The 19,077-nt window shown below is 45.2% G+C and overlaps 1 protein-coding gene across 2 annotated transcripts; it reads left to right on the forward strand.

Moving 5' to 3' along the window:
• The first annotated feature begins 708 nt into the window (after nt 1-708).
• On the forward strand, nt 709-13,149 carry RBM24 (RNA binding motif protein 24). 2 transcript variants are annotated; one of them, XM_082731844.1, is made up of 4 exons: nt 709-999; nt 2,166-2,289; nt 3,831-3,885; nt 10,917-13,149. In XM_082731844.1, exons 1-4 carry the CDS (start codon nt 832-834, stop codon nt 11,278-11,280), a joined length of 711 nt encoding a protein of 236 aa, XP_082587970.1. In that variant the 5' UTR covers nt 709-831; the 3' UTR covers nt 11,281-13,149. The 2 variants fall into 2 exon arrangements, with proteins under 2 accessions (XP_082587970.1, XP_082587971.1); XM_082731845.1 differs by lacking the exon at nt 709-999 and adding an exon at nt 1,039-1,353.
• Nucleotides 13,150-19,077: the final 5,928 nt, after the last annotated feature.

A 19,077-nucleotide genomic window follows, 5' to 3' on the forward strand; every position in this document is an offset into this window, starting at 1 on the left:
AGCAAGGCCGCCTCGGGCCATCCCCAGCCCTGCCCCAGCGCCGGCTCCAGGGCCCGAGCCCCGCGGCCCAGCGCCGCGCCGGGAGAGAAGCAGCTGTTCCGAACAGCTGGGGGGCGGCGGCGCCGGGCACCCCAGGTGCGGCCGCGGCCAATCGCAGGCGTCCGGCCCGCCCCCTCCCCAGCCGGGCGCCGACCCCCGGCCCGCGGGGGAAGGGAGCAGAGAGGTGGAGAGCCGTCCTAGCCACTTGTCTTCCAGCTTCCGCGGCGGGAGGGACAGAACCGGAGCCCCAGCGGCGCGGAGTCCCCCACCCCCGGCCCCGCCGCCGCGCCCCCCGCCCGCCCACCTCCGCGCCCGGACGCGCTCACCGCCGACCCTACCCACGCCCCACCCAAGACACCTACCTAATTTCCAAGAAAGAAAAAAAAAATCTACCTCTAAACGCGCCCGCTTCTTCGCTCGAGGACCACCCTCTCTTTTCATTTTTGGCCTCCCAGCCGGGTGAGTGGAAACCGCTTGCACATTCTATAGAGCAGGATCCTAACCCAGACGATCCGGAGAATTTGTACCGTGACCGGCAGGGGGGGCGGGAGGAGAGAGAGAAGTCAAGTCTCCGGGGCTGCTGGCGACTTCGGAAGCCGCGCGCCCCGCGCCCTCGGCCGCCCCCGGCCGCTCGCCCCCGCCGCGCCGCCGCCCTCGCCCCCGCGCTCGCCCTTGGCCCCCGGCGGCCGCGAAAGGGTGCGGGAGACGCGGAGCCGGAGGAGGAGGCGCAGCCGCTGCCCGAGCCGCAGCCGCAGCCGCAGCCGGAGCCCGAGCCGCGGAGCGGGCGCGAAGATGCACACGACCCAGAAGGACACGACGTACACCAAGATCTTCGTCGGGGGGCTGCCCTACCACACCACCGACGCCAGCCTGCGCAAGTACTTCGAGGTCTTCGGCGAGATCGAGGAGGCGGTGGTCATCACCGACCGGCAGACGGGCAAGTCCCGGGGCTACGGATTTGTAAGTTGCGCGGCGGGGGGCTGGGGTGGGGTTGGGGAGGGGGAGGTGGGGGCGACAAAGGGCGGCGGGGAGACCGAGGACTGCGGGGGGCGGGGAGGCTCGGGGCGGCGCAGGGCCTCGGGGGTCGGGGCTTGCAGTGGGGGGCTCGGCGTGACAATGTGAGGAACCCCGCGGACGGGGGCGGCGCTGCCCCTTTGCTCCCGGCTGAACTGAAAGTTTGCGCGCGGCGGAGCTGGGGAAGGGAGGGCCGGCTGCTCCCTCGCGGGGTTTCGAGGGGTCCCAGCGCCCTGCGGTGTCGGGGGGACAGGCGGAGCGGGGGTGGAAGGAGAGCACTAACCACTGCTGGATTTGCGGGTGCGCAGGGCTGGGAGGGAGGGGCCGCAGCCCCTCGGAATCGCACTCCGGGGTGGGAGGCCGGTGGTTAAGCGCGCTGTTGCTTGGTAAAAATGCGTGTTGTCTTCAGGCGTTCTGGCTGGGGCGGGGAGGGGACACCCCAGGAGGTCTAGGGCTCTACTCCTTATGCCATCCCCCCACTTTTTTTTTTTTTTTTTTAATTGCAAAGATGGATTCTTTAAAAAAGATGATCCTCTGGCTCTTTGCTGAACTGAAAGAGAGCATATTAAGCCTCCTGGGGATTTAAGCGTGCAAATTCAGCTGCCGGAGAGCCGGGAGCTCCAGAGTAGGACAATAGCTATTGTCGTTAGGGAGTGCTTGCTGGTGGCTGGGAGCACGGGGCGGATGTGAGGCTGGACTTTCTTTAAAGCAAACGGTGCCTCTTAGGCTGGGTAGGGACCTGGGGGGTGGGAGGCGGTCGGGGGCGGGAGGATCTAGAGTTCCAAGACGGAATTCAGGCTTCCGACTCCCTGCTAGGCCCTACTAGCGCCCTGAAGACTTTTGAAGTATGGGGAGGGGGGTGTTTCTTTCTTCCTCTCTGGGTTTTTTTTTTTTCTTTTCTTTTCTTTTCTTTTTTTTTTTTGGTGGGGGATCCAGGAGTAAGTTCCAGGAAAAAAAAAAAAAAAAAGGAAGAAAGAAAAGGAAAGAGGAAAAGTTTAAGAACCCCCTTAGTTTTCTCGTGAATGACTTCTCCAGGGTGATTCTTGGTTTCCTTCGGGGGGGTTGACTTAGAGCTTTGTACGTATGTCTGTGTGTGTGTGTATGTTGCTAAGGTCACCATGGCTGACCGAGCTGCTGCTGAAAGAGCCTGCAAGGACCCGAACCCCATCATTGATGGCAGGAAAGCCAATGTGAATCTGGCATACTTGGGCGCAAAACCAAGGATCATGCAACCAGGTGAGAAATGTTCCTCCTACCCCCCCCCCCCACCTTGAGACCCCTCCCCCCACATCCCAGCTTCTGAATAGAAGGAATCCCTGATTCAGAAGACACTGTAGATGTTTAGTAAAGTTGAACCAGGCTGGTTATTCTAACCAACACATTAAATGAGCGTTGTCACCGGCTCTTGCAGGACTTGAAATGTACCTATGTGCAAAAGTAGATCTTGGGGGTCTGGACAGTTTGTACCCACCCAGACTTAGGCTTGACTCATCTGTTTCAGGTATGACATACAGTCACAGTCTACTCTTTTATTGTCCAGTTTTTAGCCACTTGTAGATCATTCACATGTGGATTATGTGGGCTCAATGTGTCACCTCCCACTGGTTATACTTCCCTACATACTGTTGTCTCTCTTTCTACCACCATGGCCCTGTCCTCAGAGCGGCAATCCAACTTGAGCTCTGACCAGGAGAAGCCTGGGGGTAGGGGGTAGGGGATGGGGTCTGGATGGTAAGGCTTTAATACTAAACCACAGACTACTTAGTAGTTAAAGAAAATGGGGGAGATTTCAGGTATGCCTGGGTCCTCCTGTAACAGATAAAGAAAGAAACTGACATGTAGAGATGGGAAATGTTTTACTCCAAAGTGGTCAAAAGGGAAGCAGGCTTTTATCTATGTGAAAATTTGACCTTTTGGATTATTTACAACACTGCCCTTGCCATTAGCACAAATAATTAAGAGTTGACTGTTGAGCAAATGGGAATCTTTTTCTTGGGTGAGCAACTTGGTTTTGTTAAGTTATTTCCCTCTTTACTCAAGTGTTGCCATCTGAAATTTTGGGATGGTTGACACTTCCATCCTAGTAAAATGCATTTACTGGGGAACTCGATTGTCAAGAAAGTGAGCACATATGCCCACATTCATGAACATTAAAACACTTCTGTTAAAAAAAGAAACAAACAGACCAACAACTTGTGTTTGTGTGTGTGCGATCCCAAAAAGGAGACTTTGTTTTTGTGAATTTTTTAATACCATAATCTGTAAAACCCATAATCTTCCAAAGCATTGTCCAGCATGTTCTAAATTACAAAAACTTTTTATAGATCGTGATTCAGAACTGCAGGAATACTTGTGACATGTAACTTCATTATCAAGTCCTGTTGTTCCTGGTTTCATTCCATAAGAATTTTTCCCTGGTCTGATTTTCTAAGGGTCTTCTTGTGGGACTGTCAAACTTTGCAGATAATTTTTAGTATCCACCTGTAGCTTATTAAAATTTTTACTTGGGTTCATGATACCATTAGTAAAAAGAACTTTTAAATATATATATTTAGTTAGTTATAATATATGTTTATAATGATAACATTAATAAAAAGAACTTTTAAATATATATATGTTTGTAATATATATAATATTTTATATATAATGTTTATAATTATAAGGCCTCAAAAGAATGGTGATCTTCTCTAAGTGAAAGTTGTGATTGCATTTTATATGTAGGAGTAATGCATGCCTAACCATGCACAAATAGAGAATGTGGTATGTTTTATTGCTAGGTTTTGCCTTCGGTGTTCAACAGCTTCATCCAGCCCTCATACAAAGACCTTTTGGGTAAGTCAACTCATCATGCCCTCCTAAGTTTCCATAGGCATCTGTTAACCTGCCTTGTTACATGCAGACAAGATCATCATGTCACAGAAAGTTCCTTGTGATACATATTTATAAACGTTTGTACCTTTTTGATGCTGATGATATAAATATTTTTAGATGAGTCAAGTTTCTGACCAAGTTTGCAGCCTCCAAACCAGACACATTTTGAGCTTATGATTAACAAAACAAAACAAAACAAAACTACCAGGTATGACTTGTGAACGAGACGATTGTGTCCCAGCACCGTGATTACTGTTCAACTTGACTCAATGTTATTTATCTCTTTCTAACCTGACAGGGCTCGTATTCAGTTAAGCTAACTGATCAGAAGGATACGATGTAAGAGGTGGAATAGTTCTGTTTGGAATTAAACTCTGTAACCAGTAGACTCAGACACACAAGCTCAGATGGTGATTAACGATGCATGGATGTGGGTGTTGTTGTTTTATTTTTCACAATAGTCAATAGACCTCCGTGTGCTTTATTTTTATTTATTACAGTAATGAAGTGGTGTTGATAGCTAAACTGTGTGCTTTTTACTTAATTGAAAAGAGCTGTAGTGAAAGTGTTTTCTTTTCCTCGGGGAAGGGGCTCTTTGTGTTTTTGATGTTGGTGGTGGTGTTGAGGAGTGTTGACTTTTGACTTTGCCATGGGAAGCAAAGGGCCTTTTTTTTTTTTTTTTTCCTTGCTTTTAAGCTGTAGCCTGTGACTTCCACTTAACCAAATTTTTGTAGTGAGTGCTAAATGGTGTGATTTCCCTCTGTGAGAATACAGATTTCATTGCTTGCATGTCCTAAGTTTCTGTTTTACTGGGGAGTTTTCTGGGAATGGTGCTCTTTCTTGGGCAATGTGCATCCACTTTGAGGCCTTCTCATTTAAAGATTCAACAAACACTCATCAGATTTCACTGACACTAGCCAGTTTTGGGAGTCGAGTGGTACTAACTTCCACCTTTCAGACCTAACTCAGATGAAAAGGCTGCTCATCTTTTTGTTGCCTTTGGGCTCTGTGATGCCAGCTTTCCTCCTCTGAGTGCCTTTTTTTCCCTTCTGTTTGGACACCGTAAGTGGGCGATCCCTACCACCTAAATTTACTCTGACCCCTTAGAGTCTGTTTGAGCTGCATTCTACCTGAATGACATTGCTAGAACTCCAGTTTTAGAGGTTTCAGCTCCCTTTTTAAATATTCTTATTGTTCAAGAAGTGTTTTATCCTCAGGTATATTTTCTTCTCCAGCTTAGCACCTAAACATCTGTGTAACCTGAGAAGGTCAGATTCTAGATAGACAGACAGACAGACAGATATCCGCCTGATGTGTCTCCAAGGATAGAGTAATAATCATTTGACTTGGAAGGGTCAAGCTGTTTTCCATGAATACCTTCCTTTTTTTTTTTTTTTTTTAAGATTTTATATATTTATTTGACACAGAAAGAGAGATCACAAGTAGGCAGAGAGGCAGACGGGGAGAGAGAGAGGGAAGCAGGCTCCCCGCCGAGTGGGGAGCTCAATGTGAGGCTCGATCCCAGGACCTTGAGATCATGACCTGAGGCGAAGGCAGAGGCTCAACCCACTGAGCCACCCAGGCGCCCCCATGGATACCTTCTTAAAACTCTCCTTTTAACATAGGGGTTCCTCACCTTACCACCAACTCTTACTTTTTTAAACCATGGAAGAGTATTCTGTCCAATATGATTAGAAAGGAGCTTCATATCTCCATAGCTATCTCAGCGCCCTATCCCAGCCACCCTGTGTACTCACAACAAATGGTGGGTTGATGGGGCCATTTACATCTGTAGATCTCTCCTCGTTGGTCTAGACTATGTGGAAGGTGGGATTGGGGAGGAGAACATACATCCTAACAAGTGGTGATGAACTTAGTCATGATCTCACCATAATCTTGAAACAGTTACACAGCTAAATCGATCAACAGGTATTAGCATGTATTAATGTTTTGCTGTGCTGAGTAGATGATACAAAATAAAGAGACTGCCAAACTAATACACACCAGTCAAGAACGATTAATTGCTAAGATACTGGGTATTTAGGACAAAAAGAATTCAGAATAGCCAGAAAACAGGTGAATTAATTGGAGAGGTTGGACAAGGCTTCATGGAACTTGAACTAGTCTTGGACCAGTGCTATGTCCTGGACAGGTAAGGAGGGCTAAGGGGTGAGTTGAGCATAAGCGAAGACAGAGAAGAGGAAAGGTTTAGGGCATGGAGACACCAGACTCTTTATTGAGGATATGGAGAGCTCGACATAGAAATTTGGACTGGCTGTCGTAGTCTGCATAGATCGTTGAGAAAGAAAGTATCACGAGGAAAATAAGAATGACGAGAATAAAATGTCCTATGGAAATTTTAAATCAAGCATGCTTTGATAGTAACTTTATTGTTCATCCCTGCTAATATTAAGCTGTCTTTATAAAGGATGGTGATTATTACTGTTTGCCTATATTGTTTGAACTTGAAATTCTTATTAGAAATAGATAGCATTCCAGGTGGACCAAGTGAACCTTCTCTTTTCTTTTTTTAAGGGGTTTTTAACACTGCTCTAATTCCCAGAGTCTGTACCTAACAGATCACACCTGGTCATCCTCAATTCTGTTGGAATGCCACACATTCTTATTTTAGGCCTGGAAAGAAGCTTGAGAATTTTTAATCTTACTTGATTGGTTTGAAATTGTAGTAACTGAACTAATTTTTTTCTTTTATGTGGTGCTTCATTGGCCCCCAGATGATTCTGGGCTTTTCAAGAGAAAATCTTGGCTTGAAGGAATTTCTGATGTAACACAGTGGGCAGGTGTATAGATACTGGTGCATTTGCTAAGCAAGGTCTTAGAAATATTTTGTTTGCAAGAAGCATTTTCTCATTGAAACCTTAGAGAGGAAAGACTGTGTATCTGTGAGTAGAAAATTCGAGGCTGGTTTAGATCAGGTTGAAATTCCCTTAAATGTTTATTCAGTATACCTTTAAGTGGTCAGGGTTTCTGTGGGGGGAGGGGTTTGAAGATTTTATTTATTTATTTGAGACAGAGAGAGAGAGAGCGAGGGCTGGGGAGGGGCAGAACGGGAGGGGGAAGCAGACTCCTGGCCGAGTGTGGAACCCAATGCAGGGCTCGATCTCAGGACCTGAGCTGAAGGCAGAAGCCTAACTGACTGAGCCACCCAGATGCCCCTTAAGTGCTCAGTTTTATGCTAGTTCTGTTAACATTGTACTAGATACTCTACTATTCGCTAAGGGGGCAGGAGGGGCAGTAACATTAAGTGAACCTCTCCTACACGCACGGTACTAGTAAGAGATTTACATAAATCATGTAATTCTCACAATACGTCTTTGACTCAGGCTGTTCTTGTCAGCCTGTGAATGTCCTTTCCAGGGGTGACAAAACAGATACAGAGAGGTTAATTAACTTGCCACAGGGCTAGTAAGGAATAGAGTTTAGTGCTAGGTTCAGAATCATGGTTTCCCTGACCTCAAAAGCCGTGTTCTTTCCTCTGTCAAGTTATAGCCAGAAAGACACAATTCCGTTCCCCCCTGTTATCTAGTAAGGAAATTGAGGGGCCCCCAGAAGGGTTGTGGCTTCAGACAGGGAGAAGAGACATCAGGTTCGTGGGACCCAAGAAGTCTTCCTGAAAGAGGTAGAAGCTGACCTAGATTTTTAAAGGATGGTGGAAGATAAGGTTCTTTTGCATTGAGTGCCTACTTGATTCATCATTGTGGGCTCCGTGCATAGATAATGTTATTTAATGCACAGCAATTCAGGATTGGAAATACTGGGTTCATGTCACATATGAGAAATGTGAAATCAGAATGTGATCCAAACTCCTGAAGCCTCTGTAGATAGTGAGTGCTAGAGCTAGGTGGATAGGATTTGGATTTTAACAAGTATACTTGGAATGAGGATTGGCTTCCCTGGCAGAGGGACAGCATGAGCAAAAACCTAAAGATCTGGAAACATGTGGCTTGTCCAGGGAGCGCAGAGGAGTCCAGCTGACCTGGGTTCGAGGAAAGGTGGAAAGGTGCTGGAAGGAATGTTTTGGAGCCAGAAGCATTAAAGGCCTAGTATGCCAGTGAGGCCACAGGTTACTAAACAGGCGAATAAAATGAAGACTTTGCCAGCAGTCTGGTGATCGACTGGAAGAGGAAACCAGTTAGGGTGTCAAAAGTCGCAAAGAGACGTCAGAAAAAAGAAAAGGAAAAAATGTAGTCAGTGTTCTTCGACAGTTGCCCAAGGTTATCTGCCTCGTTCCTGTGCTTTTGTAACCTCGAGGTATGGCCACTGTGTGATTGAGGGAGGGGACACTGGTAGGTATCTCATGGGGGGACAGATTCCCAGATTGACTTCAGGGGCTCCTTAAACTAGTCAGAGACCTCCTGATGCAAAAATGCCTTCTGAGGCAACATCCTAGCCTTTGGTCCTTTCCTGCTTTCCTTCCCAAACCGAGGTATTTTAGGTTGTCCGGGGTCTTCTGGACTCTTCCTTTCCCCGAGCCTCTAACGCTGCTGGGGTTTCCTGTGCCTTCCAATCATATTCCTAACCCTTGCCAGACTTCGTGTAGGGTTCTGATATGCCAGGGAACTCTGCACTCTCATTGGTTGGCATTATCAAATGAAAACTATTCATGTAAAATCAGTGCAGAGACAAGAGTCCTATAAGCAGGCCTCCCTATCTTCCAGTGCATTCCACACACACACACACACACACACACACACACACACAGACTTCATCCTGCCTTTTTGTAGGCTACACTTACTTTCAGTTACCAGCCTTCATTCCAAGATAACCTGGTAGCCATTCCATGGTCCTTAGAACTTTGGGAGTACAGGGGTTAACGTTTCCGTATCAGGGAGATTCATTCTGGCTGGACTTCGCAACTGATAGATGTTTTACTTTGGCCTTATAAAGACATTTTGCCCGCTGGAAACCGTTGTCGCATGACAGGATCAAAAATAGCCCAGCTGCAGCCCCTGCTGTCCATCACCACGTGTAAACTGCCTTGAGTGGAGGCTCTCTTGCCGCGTCTGCACATTGCGGACCCGGTGGCCTCCGGGGACCGGGTTTCATAAAGCCACACCTGTCGCTGTGAGTGAGTCAGTCACCTGACCTAGAGAAAAAAGTCTGGAGTGTGTGTATGACCGTGCGTCTGGTTTCTGACAAGTAGCTAAGAACATCTCTAAGTGTCCTCAGAAACACTTGATGACGTCTTTTCTCCTGGCACTGGGAAAGATCTACAAGTCTAGTAAAATTGAGTGTATTTTTATCATCGGGGTCAAAGTTCACCACCCTCTGTGATAAATTCATCTTTTCCATGGGTGTTGGTTAATAAGGATTTTCTGTGAAACTCTGAAAAGGCAAAGCAAAAATCTGTGTTTTCAGAAATCTGAATGTGAAGTTTTCGGTCTTGAGTTCTTTAAAATTCTTTAAAATAAGGATCGTTACTTGTTGCTTGTACTTCCTGTTAAGCTGGCTTTGCCAACAACCAGATGGCATTAGAGTGTCATATTTTTAGAAATATAGGGGGTTCTGATGGAGATTGCTTTAAAGAAAGATGAAAATAAATCAGATAGTCATGGTAGCGTTTAAAAGGGCAGTAATGAATCGCAAGAGTGAGAATTGAAATGCATGGTTTTTATTTAAATACCTCTTGTGATTTTTTTTTTAACAAAATTAACTTTTAAGTAAGGTCCTTGGAATGTGTCTTGTATGTGATCTCTGAATGTGTAATTTATAAAGGTATTTGATGTTGCTTCTTGAACTTTTACAGGATAATACATAATACAATTGATATGTATTAAAAATCTGTGAGTAGGGCAGATTTAAAACAAACATGCTGATCTGCTTGTTGATTAGGAGGATATAACAAGAGTTAGTATTTGTGCAAAAAAAAAAAAAATGTTTCCTTACTCATTTTGTTATGTAAACCTTTTAAGTTTATATGAATTTTAGAGCTATTCCTATTCCTACCTTTTCCCTCAACCTCATCATTTCCCCAAAACCCCTTCTGTCTGTCTTGCATAGAGATAAACAAGCTGGCTGACCTTCAGGTGCCTGATAGTCAAACAGGTTTGGTTGACCCTTGTGTCCTTACGAATTTTATGGAGAGAAAGAAAGAAAAGAAAGGCAAAAAGCGTGCTGCACATCTCTTTGGGAATCACTGCCATGAATGTTAATAGCATTTCTGTAGCTTCCCACAACAGCCTCTTGTGATAGAGTGAGCTGCACTACAGTTCGTTTGAGAAGTGTGATTCTGCTGTGTTTACCACACTTGTGAACTTTTAAACTCCTTTTTTTTTTTTAATTTTGTCGCCTGCTTCTTTTATCATCATTATTTTTAATAAGGGTGACTGAGGTTGCAGAGAGATTAATGTGTGCTGAGTCTGCCAAGCAATTTCAAGTAGGGTTGCCATGATAATAAACATACGGATTTTGTGGGAAAATTTATTTCAGTTTTGGGAAATCGGCCAACCCCCTCCCCTCTGCCCCCACCCCGCCCCGAATTGAATGATCAGAGATTACCTTTGGAGTCCTCTCCTATCCTATTCATCGTTGAGCATTTTTTTTTCCCCTCTTTGCTGCACAGTTTTACGAACTCGCTGCAGAATTTTCCAAAAGTCTCAAAAATCAATTAAGCATGTATCTATCCACCACCTCTCCGGTGCGCAGCCCTCCCGAACCTGCAACTGGTTTGCCAAACTTCTGCTGAACGATCAGCGCCGGTGCTCTTAACCGATCCTAAATCCGACCTCCAGCAGGGAGGGGCACCCCCGTCCCCCCACCATCCCCCCAGTTTCTGGTCGCTCAGTTCCTTTCGGGGCGCCCCGCGAGGCCGGCTACCGCCGGAGCCCTCGGGCGGACCCCCGGGCCGGGAGATATTGTGGCAACCCTATGCTCGTAATAACCACTAAATTTGAGTCTGTCTGATCTCCGGACGCGCCGCGCTGCGGGCGGGAGGCCGGCGGCGCCTGACCCGCGGTCCCGTTCCTCCGCAGGATCCCCGCCCACTACGTGTACCCGCAGGCGTTCGTGCAGCCCGGCGTGGTCATCCCGCACGTGCAGCCCACGGCCGCCGCCGCCTCCACCGCCCCGTACATCGACTACACGGGCGCCGCCTACGCCCAGTACTCGGCGGCCGCCGCCGCCGCCGCCGCCGCCGCCGCCTACGACCAGTACCCGTACGCCGCCTCCCCGGCCGCCGCCGGCTACGTCACCGCGGGGGGCTACGGCTACGCCGTGCAGCAGCCAATCACCGCCGCCGCCCCCGGGACGGCCGCCGCCGCCGCCGCGGCCGCCGCCGCCGCCGCCGCCTTCGGCCAGTACCAGCCGCAGCAGCTGCAGACCGACCGCATGCAGTAGGGCGGCCCCGGGAGCGGGGGCGGCTCGCGTCCCCTCCCCGCCCCCCGCCCCCCACCGTTGCCCGGCGGGTCGTAGGTGAGGCGAGGGAACGTCGACCTCACAGCTTTTCAGGAGGGACTAAAAAAAGCAAAAAAAAAAAAAAAGCAAAAAAAAAAAAAAAAAAAAAAAGCAAAGCTATGCTCTCGTGAAGCAGAATTCTTCTTCTTCTTTTTTTTTATACTCCAGTAGTGTCGTAGATGACAGAGAGAGGGGAGTGGGCGCCGTTTTGGAAATCGATCCCAAAGAGAGCCTGAGTCGAGGAAAGTGGGAGGAAACCGTGGAACTTCACTTTGAACACGGGGTTTTTATTTTTTGCTCTTTTTATAGTATCAGGGAAGCAAACTGCCTTTTACAAGTTAGGGGACGCTCTTTGAATCTAGTCGAACCAGGGAATACAGAGCGAGCAATATGTAGCTTGAATGACTTTAAAAGCAGATTTAAAACACACACATACATACACACACACACACAATGGTGAAAGCACTGATTGTCATTTTTTTAGCAGTCACTACGGCCTCTAGAACTTTTTCAGGTAAGAAGATCACGTTCTTACTCTCTCAAAAAAAAAAATGGGCATCGAACAATCAAGCTGGGAGCGTGGCAGTGGGTGAAGCGGTGGACAGGCACCAAAGCGATTTTCTCATCTCTCCTGCGGATGAGCGGGACTGTGGAGCAAGTGATGTGGAATTAATGGGTGCAGCAGCTGTACAGACAATCAATAACACACACAGTTCTGGAAAGAACACATCACTTGTGCTTGTTTGATGAGCTTGTCACATTCTAATCCCTCTCCCCATCCTGTTTCAATTTTGGGAAACTTGTATCTGCTGGTGTCAGCAGTTCTGATTCTGAACTAGGATCAGGCTTTTACTACAACAGCCTTCTCTTTCTATTGATTGTGTTGACTCGTGGCTTACGATTAAAGGCAGGCAAAGTTTGCAGACTCTAAACCCTTAAGAACTGTCTTAAGGACGTTTATCCCCCCCTCCCTTTTTAAATAATTTTACACTTTTTAGTATCTATTTCAGAGTCATATTTAAAACTATTTATTAGTGAACACAGTACACGAGACAACAAGGTGACTGAGATTACAGTTCTTCAAAGGTTAACGATAATGTGGTTTATACTGTGCCTTAATAGTAATGCTATTTAAGATATTTATTTTTAAGTTTTACTATGCTGCACTCTAAAGAAAGGAACTTTAGATGTGACACTGTAAAATTATGTATTCATCTCATGGCATAAATTATTTAGTAGGTCTAGATGTAGCATATTAAATATTAACCTATCCAACGAAAGATGTTGACTTGGATTTATTTAAATTCATATGTGCACTGTATAAGAGAATACTCTTACATTAACACATTTTAATTTATTTTTGTTTTTAGGTTTTTTTTTTTTAAACGAGAGATACTGCTAGTTTCATGCTTCCTTCTCTAAGTTTTGCTCGTGTAGATCTCATTTATTGGTATTTCATTAGCGTGACACTATTCTTACGTAGTTTGTGCAGTTTTAAAATGCTGCTTTACTTTTTTTCTTCCGAAACTGCAATATTTGCAATTTTTATTCTTAAACTAAATTGAATACTATTTTACACTGTATTGGATTTTTATACTTGAACAATTTCATACAAGGGAAGACAGGTTAGCATTTTTATGGACTTTCTCCATTATCACTGGATTTACTTTAAGTATTCCCGTACTAGACAGTGTTATGTAACGTAGACATGACTCTCCTGTGCAAATTATTTATTCATTGTGTATATTGCTTTATAACATTTCAGATCTTCTAATCTATTCACTTGTATTAAATATAATTTTTAAAAACTTCTGTTGCATTGTTTGTTTCTAATTTTGTCGTAAGGGTAGGACGATTTCTCCTTTTAATGACCATGATTTACATGTAACATTTTGGGTGAGCAGAAAGCTTCCCAGATGCCCTGTTTTTATACCTTTTAAGTAAATTTTATTAACCCAGCATCTTTCTTACATTCAACAAATGATCTAGGTCCTCTTCCAACAGTGAACCCTAAAGGACTATTCATGTCACTGGAAATCGCTTAACTAACGGTCACTCAGAAGAGTGGGCTGCAGAGGGGGCCAGTCCATCCGAAGCTGGAGTTGGGTAAACTGAGGTTTGGTGTTAGAGTCCACCACTTGCCAGCAATATGAATGGAGTAGGTTGAATTTTGTTATCCAGCTTTGGGGTGAGGTTTTCACTGATTTCTATAATATTGGGACAGTAATCCTGGTCTCACATGGTTATTTAGATATTAAAATACATCAACGACTTGGCCCAAAGCCAAATACGGAGTCAGCTCTTGAAATGATCACTGGTGGTACTCGTCATACCCTACAGTAAAAGCTAATCAAAAAGGAAGTCACCTTTTGGAATGTGTTCATTTTTAAATTTTTGTGCACATCGATGTGGCAATCTCTGATAACATGGATTAGAACATCAAGTTCATTTTGATGACAAAATTCATTTGACTGATTGTCAAATTCATATTGATTGTCTTAAAGTGTATATGTTACGTTAATTACGGAATGGATTGTTAGTCGGTCCCTTAGTCTTAGCATTTACCAAACCTGTGATACAATGTCTTTTATTGAACTCCATTCCTTTGCGAAAATTAGGAGCAGCAGAAAGTTGTGATAACAGACTCTATCATGCTTTCTTCTTTATGATGACCAGTAGTACCCTAGTTAGAGCCATCTTAATCTCAAATGCTAATTGTCTCTAATTTTCCAAAGAAAAATAAAGACCAACTTATTCCCAGGCAGGAGTATTACACAACTTCAAGGTACTGTCTTGGGATGTGCAAAATAATTTCTAAGCTACTTAATTCAGTCAGTGCATCACGGGTTATTTTACTCCAAAAGATACATTCTACCTTTAATTTTTCAGATTTGTGAAAGGTCACTTTTGACCTCAATAAGCCATATATTGATTGCTGAATTCTAGAATGAAACTTTAATATATCAGTGAAGAATAGGTCAGAAGGTTCTGGGAAAAGCTTGTCAAAAATAGCCACACTCAGGGAAATGGAAAACCCACCTACCCTTGGCTGTACCTTTCCTGGGGATATTTCTGATCTATGCTAACATCAATATTAGCAGTAGGAAAGAGGGCAAGATTTTTACTTTCTAATACTAGGCTATATATCTATAAATAAGTAAAAGTTCTTAATATCTAATTAAAAGGGGAGTGTAACCACGGCCTAATGTCCACAGTGGTCAGGCAGGCCGGTTGTATTTGAGGAGGTACAGAAACCAATGGATCTGAAAAGCAAAGAGCCAGCTGAGTCCCGGTTCCTCTGCCTACCAGCAGGGTGATCTTGAAGCAGTTCATGCTGGTAAGATGTGAGTCGATAGCGTCCGACACAGTGGCTCTGTCTACCTCTCACCTTGTTGATTAAATGAATGAATTATATGAGAACATTCTAAAAATTTTGAACTATTAGGCAAATGGAAATTCTAGCGAGGGAATATATACAATATTCATTTGGAAGCTGGTCCTTTGTCATTTTCTCATATGGAGTGACCCTTCCAAAGGAGGACAAAACCGTATCTCAGGATGTTATCTTCATTTGGTCCCAACCAAGTAACAGCTAAAATTGCTGTGCAATAGGAACGGCACAAAAATAACACTGGAAGATGGCAAGATTGCCCAGAGAGGGGAAGGAAGGGGAAAAGAGAAGGTTCTGGAATACATTTCTCTCACAGGGGAGTTATATTTAGCTCCTTCCTCACTCCTGTCAAATATTGTTCTTCTTAATTCCCTCTGAGGCTTGAGAACGTTCACTAAGATGACAGCCTGAGGTTTGGAGGGGCTGAGGTGAAGAGGAACCAAAAAATAAATAAATGCATTTTCATGCTTGCTTTTGTCCTCTCTTCTTCAAGAATTCTAGGCTGTTTCCATGGAAATTCTAACTTGGTTTGCTTAAGCCCTTTGTACAGAAGAGGTTTCATTTGGGGTACTTGTTCCGAGTTGAGTATCACAAGTTCAATAACGGTTTAAGCCAAGTCTTTTAAATTCCAGGCTTTGAAGCCCCAGTCGTAAATCAAAATGAGAAAAACGTCAGGCAAGACGTGTATAAGCACTTTAGAAATTTTAGATAAGTAATATACATTTATAGCTTTGATAACATAAATTAGTTATGTCTTACTGCACAGTATTTGGTCATTCTTGACCCATGACCAATTTCCAAGGAGAGAAAGTCTATAAAGTCCCCTTTTTTCTAGTTACTCCTTTCCTGAAAGATGGAAGCCTTTGCTTTATGTCCACAAGGATCGCACTGAGCTATTAATACCCTGTGAGTTGGAGGGTGTGCTTTCTTTTTCCATTTTGCCACTGTTGGACATAATTCTGATTGCAGTCCCTACTGCAATCAGAATTTTTCTTTTTTCTCATTTTTCTTTCTTTTTTCTCATTTAATCGCTTAGATAATGTGTTCTTCTCAAAAGGGCAAATACCTGAATCTGACATCCCAAATGAGTTTGAAATACAAAAATAGTTTTGCCAAGTAGAAAGTGTGTTTTTGCTGTATCTTAAAACCGTGTTGCTCTGACAGCCCCAATCAGGTAAGAACTCGTTTGCAAGTCCTCTGACCCCTGCCCCAGATGAGGTGCGAGAAGTACAGCAGGTGACTTTGGAGAGCCTTGGGGTATGCATTTCCATCCTGCACTCACCTGTGTACATCTGATCGCTGGGGAAAAGAGGGATGTGAAGATGTAGAAGAAAAAAATTGAAGAAAAAAGGCACAAAGGTTGAATGCATCTCTTAACAGCATCCCTGAAAGAGGATGAGATGGTGGAGTGCGAGTCACGTGGGATGGACACGTGAGGCGAGGGCTGACCACGAAAGGGGCCACGTGCGGGGCCACGTGCGGGGCCACGTGCGGGGCCACGTGCGGGAGAGAGGGAGAGCTGGCTTGCTGGGCGTCGGGACACTTCATCTGGGGATAGGGACTGAGGGAATCACTTAAAAGACAGTAATTGGGGGCACCTGGGTGGCTCAGTTGGCTACATACCTGACTCTTGATTTAGACTCTTGTCATGATCTCAGGGTCCTGGGATCAAGCCCCAGGTCGGGCTCCACTCTGGGCACGGAGCCTGCTTAAGATTCTCTCTCTCACTCTTCCTCTGCCCCTTCCCGCCCCACTTAAACAAAAATAGACAGTGATTGGATATATGGTTTTCTGTTTTCTAGTTAAATCAAAGACATTTAGGACAACAGCTGAGTTTTTTAATTTGGAAAGGTTTAGATATTTTTAAAAAATAAGAGTATATTCTTTGTAGTGGAAATGTTTTAGAAACAGGCAAAAGTGGTGCCCCTGGGAAGATTCGATGGGGCTTCGCCATGGACCTTGCATGTCCAGAGACATGGAACACTGGTGTTCTTTATCTGTTGTGACTTCCAGTCTTAGGCCAAGAAGCGAGTCAGAAGAGAAAGCAGGAAGATTAGAGAAAGTGTACTTACCTTGCTCTCCAGTATCCTTTCCTCCATCAAATTAAAACGTCATTTGTGGGGCACCAGGCTGACTCCGTCGATAGAGCGTGTGACCCTTGATCTCAGGGTCCTGAGTTCAAGCCCTGCGTTGAGTATAGAGATGACCTAAACATAAAATTAGAAAAATACAAAACATCATCTGCAGCTGAGAGTCAGGCTTGCATCATCAGTATTCACTTGTGCTGCGCTGCTTCTGTCCTGCTGCGGGTCCGTGCCTGTTGGTGGTGGACCTTTATAGAAATAATAACAAGTTTGCAAGGGGAAGTGTAGGAACAGGCTTGCAGCACTAACCACGTGCCATGTACCACGTACTTGTATTTAATCCTCGCAGCAATGTGAGGTAGGGGATAGTAAACCCATTTTTCAGAGGAAGAGAAGAGTGCAAAGGCAAGAAGGAGCAGCCTGCCCAAGGTCACGATGTCCACATGGTGCACAACCGGGGTTTCAAGGGGGGGTTGGGGGGTGCCGAAACTGCGTCCTGTGTGCACGCCACCTCACCCCGCTGCTTCCTGACTCTCCCTTCCCAGCGAACCCTTTGCCTTAACACTGGGGCTCCTGAGACAGAGCCGCCCTTCACTTCCCTGTCCTCCATCCCCTGTTACCTACGTGCCAGCAACCACTGAATTAGTGGAGGGGAAAATCCCTGCACACCAGTAGGAATTATTGGAAACAACAGGGATAGCAGGTTCCAGAGGAGCTGAAAAAGCCATCAGGATTGCCCTGAACCCGTCTTGATTCATTCCCAGTCACAGCTGAATCCACCCTTTGGACCTTTAGCCTGACATCTCACTGTACTTACTGTACCTGCTTATCATCGGGGCACCATATTAAAGAAAAGTGCCATTTTCCACCCTATGCTGACTTCATCAATAATATTTCAAAGCGCTCCCTATGCTCTGTCATTGCCCATGAGTGGCCATGGGGGGGGGGGTGCATAAACCACCGCCCAATGGAAACAGAATGTGTTGGGAGTGTGGCTGGCAAATGGAAAGCTAACCTAAGAGTCAGAAGTCCCACAAGGACATAGAGGGGAATTCTCAGTACAAAGCCTTGACCTCATGGATCTTTTGTTTGATCCTTTCCCTGTAGCCCTTGCTTTCTTTTGTAAAGAGGCATTCCATCTCGAAGTTCCATATCTGAGAAGGAAGACTGGTAATAGTCGACGTCAGATGGAACAGTCTTCCCTTTATTCCCGTCATTCGCTCCTTTGCTGTAAATGTCTGCATTTTGGCTGGGCATTCCCTGACCAGACACTGCATTGTCTTAATTCCTCACAACCTCACGGTAGCTTGGCATTACCATTTTCATTTGACAAAGAGGCTAATACAATTTGCCCAAAGTCATAACTGAAGGTGATAGCACTGGGAAAGGAGCCCTGAGTCTGGATGACGCCACAGAAATCACCACCATTGGACTATTTTTGCAACCTCCTGTGTCTGAAGGAATTGTCTCAGAAATTCTCAGGGAGGCTTTATAAATATGCCTTGGGTTCAGTAAACTGTGGGGCTAAAACCAAATTTAAGGACCTCTAGGCAAATTATACGCATGATTAAAGTCCTTCATACAAGTCATAGAACATAAATGTCTCCATGCTTCTATTTTAAGTTTAACTTCTGTGGTCAACATTTGTTTAGTCATAGTGCTAAGGATTGTACTGATTATTTATCATCTTGACCTCCACCCACTTGGGCTTTTATGGGAAGGATATTATACGGTGATTTATCATTATGAGCTACTATAAAACTGAACGAGTCTATGTCAAGGGATGTCAATTAATTATAAACTTTGAACACTGCCAATTTTAACAACCACCACATTGTATTTAAATGCAGAATGTCATTATTAAATGGGTATAGTTCAAGACATGTGCCATTAAAAGCCTGGCTGTCTCCATGAAAACCGAGAAGAGATGAAGGAGAAAAAGAGAACTTGAAGAAGAAATAGTGCCAGAAACAGGAGCCAGGGCATCTTGAAAATGGCTGAGTGAGAGGAACACACGCATCCTCACTTGAAGAGAGTTTGAGAGGGGAAGCTGGCTGGCCAAAGGAGTCATTGGGTTTGTCCCCGAAAGCGCACATGGGGACCCATCTTTACCATCCAGGGCGAACCAAGAATCTGGACAATTCACGCTTTTGTAACAGCTGCATTCCTTATCATCTTTGGCATATTTCTTCGGCTTGCACAAAGCCTCTTATCTCGCAAACAGTCTCTCTCTGGACTGCTGTCTCCTTCAGCTGCTTCGAGGCC

The sequence above is a fragment of the Mustela nivalis genome (assembly GCF_964662115.1).
Source record: "Mustela nivalis genome assembly, chromosome: 5".
Taxonomy (NCBI): domain Eukaryota; kingdom Metazoa; phylum Chordata; class Mammalia; order Carnivora; family Mustelidae; genus Mustela; species Mustela nivalis.

Excerpts from the sequence above, each read along its gene's own strand:
- RBM24 (XM_082731844.1), top strand. The coding sequence starts at position 832 with ATGCACACGACCCAGAAGGACACGACGTACACCAAGATCTTCGTCGGG. Across the intron at positions 2,290-3,830 it reads ACCAAGGATCATGCAACCAG|GTTTTGCCTTCGGTGTTCAA; the intron begins GTGAGAAATGTT and ends TTTTATTGCTAG. Across the intron at positions 3,886-10,916 it reads CTCATACAAAGACCTTTTGG|GATCCCCGCCCACTACGTGT; the intron begins GTAAGTCAACTC and ends GTTCCTCCGCAG.